This window comes from Leguminivora glycinivorella, chromosome 5 (genome assembly GCF_023078275.1).
Source record: "Leguminivora glycinivorella isolate SPB_JAAS2020 chromosome 5, LegGlyc_1.1, whole genome shotgun sequence".
Lineage (NCBI taxonomy): Eukaryota > Metazoa > Arthropoda > Insecta > Lepidoptera > Tortricidae > Leguminivora > Leguminivora glycinivorella.
Window position 1 is genome coordinate 9,935,012 of NC_062975.1, and position 9,539 is coordinate 9,944,550.

Here is a 9,539-nt window from a genome sequence, read left to right on the forward strand (position 1 = left end):
GTTCTTCGTACCCTTTTTGGAAATATACAGGCGAGAGTTTATGTAAATAAACAATAAAGAATAAATAAACAATATAAAATAAATACTGGGGACACCTTACACAGATCAACTTAGCCCCAAACTAAGCAAAGCTTGTACTATGGGTGCTAAGCGACGATATACATACTTAAATATATAAATACATACTTATATACATAGAAAACATCCATGACTCAGGAACAAATATCTGTGCTCATCACACAAATAAATGCCCTTACCGGAATTCGAACCCAGAACCGCGGCTTAGCAGGCAGGGTCACTACCGATTGAGCCAGAACGGTCGGTATGTATTTAGGTAAGTAGGTATGTGAGTGTATTTTTTTTACGATTTCTTCTAGATAAATCGGAGAAAGAAAGCCATACACATATACTTAATATATAATAAGTATATGTGTATGGCTTTCTTTCTCCTTATCTAGAAGAAATCGTAAAAAAAATGTCAAGGAAGTAATAGTTACGATTCGTGTGACAATTAAGTCTAACTGGAACTATTTAAGTAGATATGTACCTACAAAAGCAATTTGAAAACTGAAAGAAAACCAGTGCTTGAATGGAGACAAGAGATGCTTGTCATAAAGCCGAGTAGCCTATTTCAAAACATTGACATTGATACTGACAATTATGTGACTATTTCTGGGTTGATAAGTAACATAATTACTCATGATTATCCGCGTCAACATTTCTTTGTTAAACAGGCAATGAACGGCCAAATTTTAATGGGCTAAATTTTGTCACAGGGTGAAACAGGCCACAAGGTCTCTGAAATATCAGCAAGGATCGGGATATAGAAATAACTTTCAGTTATTCCCGGTCACATTTCATCACTAGCCGGACTATATGACACAAAAGCGAATGCTACGCTATATTACCCACTAATTGTGAGTCTCGTGCGCTGAATACAGGAGATGAGACAAGTACTAGTGTTAAAATCTTCATTAACATTTTAATTGTTCACCTCTATTCATCTAGTAATGACATTGATGGTTTGTTTCGGTATTACCGAACAGCATATTTTAAGACAAACAAAGCACCTTTTAAAAGAGGAGTGCCTTTCAGAAAAAATGTCAGTAGTGTTCCATCGATCAGCTGGAAAGATGATTTTAAAAGTAAGTATTTCCCAGTTTGAATTCGGAAACAGTCATAATTAAAATTTTAATAATGCCTTTTTTGTTTCAGAGTTTCGTGGTAGCTATAATCTTAAGTTTTGCCTGGATGAAGTCAGTTGCTGGCGGCACGTCATACTCAAATGTGTATATGCAAAGTGGTCCAGGTCTGGGTTTCTACAGCCCTGCGGCTTTAAAGAGCGCGCAGCTGGCTCCCCTGGCAGCTGCCCCTCTAATGTCAAACGTATTACCGCCTTGTGTATCACCGTGTGTCGTTCCGAGTCAACAAGTGGCTGCATTAACTCCAGTAGCAACCAGTAGTGCCAATTTAGTTACGTATAAATCTCCGATAAGAGTTCCTGTTGTTGTAGCGCCGAAGAATGATGTAAGTACTTTAACTTTGGTTCTGTAAGTTATCTATGATAAAAACATAATTTATAAACAACCGTTCTATTTTCTACTTAGGATGCTACGAGCTACGAGTATTCCTATGTGGTTTATGATGAGGACACCGGTGACCAAAAAGCTCAAAAGGAATCAAGTGATGGCTCCGTAGTGCGAGGTCAATACTCACTAATCCAGCCTGATGGATATGCAAGAGAGGTGCAGTACACTGCTGATGATTCTAGGGGGTAAATAATTAATCCTTCATTTCTTCTTAGTTCAAATAGGTATGTCCAACGACCTTTCTTAATATTTTTGCATTTCTTGCAGATTCAACGCAGTTGTTAAGAACTTTTTACCCAAAGACGCAGTCAAATCTGCCCCATGTCCTGAAGTAAAAAGCGAACCGCTAAAAGAAGCCCGTGAGAAATCAGATGAAGCACATGATCTCGAGCCTGAAGCACATGGACATAGTCATGAAGGCGAAAGTCATGAAGAACACGCAGCTCATGCAGAACCGAAACATGAAGAACATGGTCACGAAGAACCTGAAAAGTATGAAGATCATGGAGGCCACGCAAAACACGGAAGTCATAAGGAACCCGTAGTGCACGGAGGGCATAAAGAACCCGAAAGTCACGAAAAGCACGGAACATCATGGAGTCATCAGGAACATGGAAGCCACGGAGAACCGGCATCTGAGAGTCATGAAGGGCACGACGAGCACGCAGAACCAGATTGGCACGGGGAGCACGCAAAACCAGGAGGACATGATGAGACTGTACATGGAGGACACAGTGAACACGAAGAACACAAATCCCCAGAAGGATACGCTGAACCAGGAAGCCATGGAGAATCTCACAGCGCTGGGGAACATGGTAGTGAACAAAAGGAGGGAGACCCAAGAGCGACACAGGGTGTAGTAGTGCTACCGAGTGTTGCAGACACATATGTATCTTACAACGACGTCATTAAGTGCATACAATCTGCCATTAATCGAGCCAATACAGCGCAACCGTTAGCTTCTCCACTTACGTACATTGTATTAAACAAACCCTGTTAAATACATAAAGCAAAATAAATTGTCATTACTTTTCAAAATTGACATAACTGTCTAGTCTCAGAGATAAAAAATATTCTTATTCTTTTTTCATTTGAGTTGTGTATTAAACTGCATAAAAATAGTTACTGGAATTAAAACTGTAACAAAAATCACGTCTTCGTTATTATAACATATATACACCTTCTAAGCTTGGTTTAAAAATGTCAATTCAAATCTACCTTTTAACAGCCTAATGCGTGTGCTACAGAATTAAATTACTTTTACATAAAACCCTTGACTATCAATCAAAAGCTATAATCATTGTTTTATCTATGTGACTAGTGGTAAAATGCACCTACACGCAAGTAAGTTAACAACGGTGCACACAGCACACATGTAATCACACATTACAATAGCAATACACTTTTGCAAATCGATCAATGTCTTGTCAAACCTCTTTACAAACCTATTTAATGTATTTAAAACAAGATTGATTGCGATAAAAATGTGATAGCCAAATTTCGTTAAAAGCGCCACTGGTCATGTCACGCTCATACCGTAAATTCTAATGTCTTTCAATGTCGGCAACTTTTTTGGGTTGAATATCTGATCGATCAAATGCCTTAATCTTAATCAGTAAATTAATTCGATTTTAAACTACGGTCATTTTTTAGATTATGTACCTACTTAATGTGTTGAAATAAATTTGTGCAAGATAATTTGCAGTAACGTTAGTAGGCTTTTGAACATTTAAGACAAGGCCCCGTAGCCGAATGGCATTTCTCCGACGCCAAACGAAAACGAAACATAGTCCGGCTCTGTCGCGCCAATACGCAAGAGCGATAGGGATATATAGATATCTACTATCGTTTCGTTTCGTGAGCGTTTCGTGAGCGTTTGTGCCATTCGGCTAGGCACCAAGGTCTAATTATGTTAATTTTTAGACCAGTGTTTTCGCCATTTCTTACCGCGAAACACAGTGATTTAAATCTTTCAAGGACGTGTACGGGTAACACACAAAAATACACACTATTTAACGGGCAAACAGCGTAACACGTCATGGTATTTCATTAACTAAATACGTAGGGTATTTCCGAATGATTTTTGTACTAGTTGATAAGGTGTATGTGTTTCCATGAACCAGTCAGTATAGCAAAGTTTTTAGACGGAAATAGTGAATAACACACTTACTAGATGGAATAGCCTAACAATGAATTACAGAATTTTTCATAAATAATGTAAGATTTTTAAAATACAAGCATTTCAAATCTAGTTTGATTTTTCGTTGCAAACGTGCAATTCGGAATTGGTTCGGGTAAATCCGAATACACTTGAAAACGAGTTTTATGTGTATGTCGCATAAGAAACATATTACTTTTTTGATTGAAATTACCCTCCCGGCTCTTTTTACTCAATTTGGCTTATAGGAGTACTTATACATGTATTTGTCAAGCTTTTATTTCGGATTTACCCGATCAGAAATCTGTGGTACTCAAACTTTAATGACACATTTATATCCACCATCCATAGTTTCCAAGGGTTTGCCTTATGATAATGTACCTATTATTATTATTATTGGGAGCCTATCATGTCCCACTGCTGGGCAAAGGCCTCCCCCCGCTTTTTCCACTCTTCCCTGTGTTGAGCAGTCCTCGGCCATTCTTCCAAAAAGGAGTCTAGCTCGTTCCGCCATCGCATACGTGGTCTGCCGGGTCCCCGTTTTGGCCGTTGTACCTACTTAATAAAAATCACATATTAAAGGCTTAGTCTTTAACCTTTAAAAAAACGCAAGTAATGCACATAAACTTAGGTGGAAGACCTCCTAGACCTTTATCAATCCATGTTGATGACACACGTGCTTCGTTGAAATTCACCGAACGGACCTGAAGGCAAATGTACTGTAATGTATATTTTAGAATAATTATATCCAAATAACAAAAGAACTTAATTTTGTTTGTTTGAGAACCACTGGCTATTACTTTGAGAAAACAAGGTCGGGTAATTCCGGTACACTTTTTGACACGGAATTCCCCACTTCGGGTAAATCTGAAAATGTAATAAAATTCAAGCTAAAATAGTTTAAGCCGATTTAAAATGGCTAAAAAACGAAAATCTCTCAAACACAAAGGCAGTCAATTCATTTACTCACCAAAGTACAGAGTTAGCGATGTTCGTCTAATTCCGAATGACAAAAAAGCGGGAATTTTTCACTCGCTCACTAATCTGATGCGCCACAAGCCTAGTTTCGCCGCTAGCGTCTCGAGCCAACTTACGCTAGGAGGGAGATACTTGAACGTCATAGGGTGCGTTGCCAGAGCAAATTATGTAGCCGCGTTTAGTAGATATTAGTAATTTTCGGAATATCCCGAATTTCGGAATTAGCCGAGTAAACCTTATCCATTATCTATACGAAAATATATACGTAGTAAATGCATATATCGTGAGTATTTGAGCGCAATAATTGATTGCAGAAAATAAACTTACAATTATTAAGATATTTCATCAGTAAGTATCTAGAGTTCTAGACGATGCGTTCATTAACCTGTTTTTTTTTTGGGTACCGAATCACACACACAAAGTTGATTCATTTTTATAGTTATATCTTATGTTGGTCACAAGTTACTCGTACATACGATTGAGACCAAAATAAATACCTATACAAGTATACATGTAAAAGATCGCCAAGGCGACGACTTGAACTACTTGGAGCCGTGAAAAAAGTCTACTAAACATAGGTTAACATATTGGAAAAAACTTTTTATGCTGTATTTCTATAGTGGCCATAAATATACAATAATCTTGAGGAGGTTAAATTGTAAAATTGAATACCTATTAAGCATATGGAATAACTTACACTGTCTCTTGACTCCTTGTCTCTTGAATTGAGCTTCCACTAAAGGGCGTTTAAATAGATTATTAAGGCTTGAACTCGGGATCGCTTTCCGTTTATTTTAATAATTTACCTTGGTTTTTTATGAATGATTTTTCGTTTAATACTGCAGTCGTCATTACTAAATCATTACTAAATATGTATAAGCTATTTGTCTTTGACGTTCAGACCTGTCAAGTACAATTCTTTATTTTTTCATTGCCGAAATTCAGAAACCTAACAAGGAGGTTTGATTTGGATAGCTTTTTTATACCTTTGACTTATTGAATTTTTTTACTTATATTAAAATTCTTTAAACTATTCAATGTAATTTTCATTGAAAATAACAATTCCAAATCACCAATCATAATATCCATATCGACTAGTCTCGATCATGATTACTCTTAAGTACTGAGACTGAGGCAAAAACCTGAACCCGTAGGACTATAAATTATCTATTAATAAAATCTATTAATCTTATACACCTACCTCTATGCAATACCGACTAATTATACCAAAACAATAACGCACGTAGCTTAATTATTAGGCAGATACAATAACCCGGCAGACGCTGAAAGACACCGGACACAATGATTAACCGCTTCGCATTCTTATCGGATCGGAACATTCGGAACTGACCTTGGCGTCATGTCAAGCACAGTCAAGGTGCACACGCATTTCGCCGCCCCACCGCATGCACGCGCATGATCTATAAAACCTATACAACTGGACTGTCCACACCAATCAATAACCGATTGTTAAACAATACACCCAAAATGTTCAGCAAAGTAAGTGTGCTGTTATTAATTTTGAATAATTTATTTGAAACAATCAATATCATTATAACAATTAATTGTCAAAGATTTTAGAAGCTGTGTTTTAAATTAGAAGTGTGCCCATATGGATTATTACACTTGGTACTATTTCAGAACCATTTAACACGCAATAAAAGTAAACCCGGAACAGTGTTTAACATACCGACATATCTGAATGAGTTTTATGGCAATTATTACTTACATACCAAAGAAGTCCAAACTTGAAAATATATAAATTAACCGCGTATTACATTAAAACGGAAACTACAAAATAATAAATTTGTTCATTTTTTTCAGATCTTAGCTTTCGGCGCCCTCCTGGCCGCGGCCAACGCCGGCCTCCTTGGTCACGGCCACGCCGTGTCTTCCCAAAGCATCGTCCGCCATGACGAGGGTCACTACGCCCCGGCTCACTACGCCGCCCCGGCTCACTACGCCCCGACTCACTACGCCGCCCCCCTAGTCCACGCCGCTCCTGTTGCTCACTACGCTACCCCTATTGCCCACTACGCCCCTGCCGCCCATTACGATGGTCATGATGAATACGTAAGTAGTCTATAGATTAAATTAAAGTGAGCTAAATAAGTCACATACACATACTTCTTGAAGTAATATCTTTAAGGCGATGAAATTAATAATTCGTAAATATTCCAGGCTCACCCCAAATACGACTACGCTTACTCTGTGGCTGACCCGCACACCGGCGACCACAAGTCCCAGCACGAGTCCCGCGACGGCGACGCCGTGCACGGCTACTACGAGCTGGTGCAGCCCGACGGCTCCGTGCGCAAGGTCGAGTACACCGCCGATGACCACAATGGGTAAGAGAATATTATTTTCAAATATCTAACTAATATGGCTCTAACGAAGATATTGGCCTCCAAAAAGAAAGCACGCCACTTTTGCCGATTCTGTTAATTATCGGCTTGAAGCTAACTCACATCAGCTAGCTTACTGACCAGCGGTATTTTAATAACAATATTTCTTCAGTCTAATTGCTGAAACCAAGAATGATTCAATACTGGACTGACAAAGCCCTTACAAAAAAGCGTACCCCTGAAATGTATCGACCTTTTAGGCTTAAAACTAGATGACGCTGTTCGCAGTCTGGAAGTGGCTAAAATCATATTTTGCTCAAATATTTTTGCGTGTTTTTATTTTTTACAAGAACAAATGACATACTTTTAACAAATGACATTATTTTAAAATCATGATATCACGTCATTACACATTTTGAAAAAAAATTGTAGGCATCATCAGTGTAGTAATGATACTATTTTAAAAGTTGGCGCTAATAATCGAGGTACGATTCTTAAGCCAGGTTTAGACGAGCAATTAAATTTGCAGAAGTTGACTTCCACGAGTGACTTGCGTCGTGTAAACAGCTAACTTCTGTATTTTTTCAACTTCCGCTAGCTTGCTGCAAGCTCTGCGTGTAAACATCAAAAAATAGACTCGGCAAGTAACTTCTGCAATTATCGTAGGTTGTACAACTAATTATCATTGTTTATTAATAACCAAATAAATACAAACCTTATCCGCCACATGCTTCGTCAAAACACAAATGTAATCCGCCCAAGCGTCGTCAGATTTTTATTCTACATTATCAATAAAACAAACCACAATATCTGCAACACGCTTCGTCAACACACAAAAACTAACATAACTACAAACTATTTCCATCCCCTCTCTGCATCGTGCCCGGCCCGAAAGTTCCCATCACACTGGCCGCATTCCCACGCTGTATAGCGATGGAAACTTGTTGGACCAGCCAAGACCCAGAGCGGGGATCACTACCCCTGTCCCGCAAACGTTTGCCCAACTCCCTAAATAGCCCTAACGCCTCAAAACCCCAGGGTCCAGCAGTCTCAACAGCGACCGGTACAAAATCGTACGTCGTTTCCAAGGTGGAGTACTTCGCATGCTTTAGTTTTGCAGCCGCCTCCGCCGCCGCTCCCGCTGACTTAAATGAGATGCAGCATACGTACTTACACATGTTGCATCCCACAAGAGACAACGCCCCCTCCGCCAAGGGACCAACGTCAAACCATCAGGTCTCTTGCCATCCGTGCGTGACAAACCCGGTGGCTCTAAAACACACGGGACATTAGCCGACACCATAGCCCGACGCACTATATCGTTTATTGAGTGGTGCCTCGGAAAACGTCCAGCACACTTCTGGCAACTCAGCCCATGGTGACCATTCTCCTCCACCATAACACCACAACACCACAACTTGCACGTTTAGAACAATACTTTTGCAATGTAATGTTCATATGTAAACAGTCGCCGCAAGTTGACGTATGACGTTAGTATGAAGTATGTATGAAGTAATCCTATATTTTTTTAGAAGTTTAAAAAGAGTCCGGGTAATTATAGACGTGCAGAATTTGTATTTTTAAAGAATTATCACCACATTCAGCAACAAAGGTCACTAATTCCAGTCGTCTTGGAAAAAAATCAACAAAAAAACACAAATATTATTGGATGGCTTATATAAAACCAAAAAAATATTCTGATTTAGACTTCAGACATTATTGTAGCGCGCCTTGTTATGACAAGTCATAAATATCAAAAAATCTGTGTATCTTAAAAAACAATACGCTTTTTTACATATAAACATTGATCTTATTCCTAAAATGCTTGTGTTTTTCAGTTTCAACGCTGTGGTGCACAACTCCGCCCCCGCCATCCACGCCGCCCCCGCCCACGATTACCACCATTATTAAATGGAATTGAAGAATGACTGCCTAATTTTATTTATTTGAGCGCTATTTATATCTGTGTATGTGTGTGAATATGTGTAAATAAAGTGAGATACAATTATATTTTAGTATTTCTATACTCGAAACTAGGTATTAAAAACAAAAAAGCAATCCTCATGCGACATATTGTTACCCATGGGAAACTGAAAAAAAAATGCTGACTTCGGCGAAGCTGAGGACGACGTGTTAAACCTTTTTACTATTTGTATTTTGAACACTCTGTTACATGTTTTTTATTACCGTCTATTTTTATATTCTATTGTTCTGCCATATTATCACTTCTCAAACTGAACTAGATCAATGTGGTCGCATATTTTTTTCAAGGGAGTTTTCAAGGACAGCGTTGTCCCCGTGCTCGCGTTATTTACATCTGATAATCGTGAAAATTTAATTTAGTTCGTTTGTACATATGTAGGATATATATCCTCCATGCTTTTTTTATTATTATAAACTGGCCAGTGATTGACCTTAGTCGCACCTGATGGAAAGTGACGACAACGCCGAAGTTGTAGCTCACTGGTT

The 9,539-nt window shown here is 38.7% G+C and overlaps 1 protein-coding gene across 1 annotated transcript; it reads left to right on the plus strand.

The window, feature by feature from the left end:
- Positions 1 to 1,101: 1,101 nt before the first annotated feature.
- LOC125226221 (sarcoplasmic reticulum histidine-rich calcium-binding protein-like) lies at positions 1,102 to 2,738 on the plus strand. The gene is made up of 4 exons (XM_048130139.1): positions 1,102 to 1,145; positions 1,216 to 1,527; positions 1,608 to 1,774; positions 1,857 to 2,738. Exons 1-4 carry the CDS (start codon positions 1,134 to 1,136, stop codon positions 2,587 to 2,589), a joined length of 1,224 nt encoding a protein of 407 aa, XP_047986096.1. The 5' UTR covers positions 1,102 to 1,133; the 3' UTR covers positions 2,590 to 2,738.
- The last annotated feature ends 6,801 nt before the right edge of the window (positions 2,739 to 9,539 follow it).

Coding starts and splice junctions, on each gene's coding strand:
- LOC125226221 (XM_048130139.1), top strand. Junction 1,528..1,607: donor TTGTAGCGCCGAAGAATGAT/GTAAGTACTTTA, acceptor TTTTCTACTTAG/GATGCTACGAGCTACGAGTA. Junction 1,775..1,856: donor ACTGCTGATGATTCTAGGGG/GTAAATAATTAA, acceptor CATTTCTTGCAG/ATTCAACGCAGTTGTTAAGA.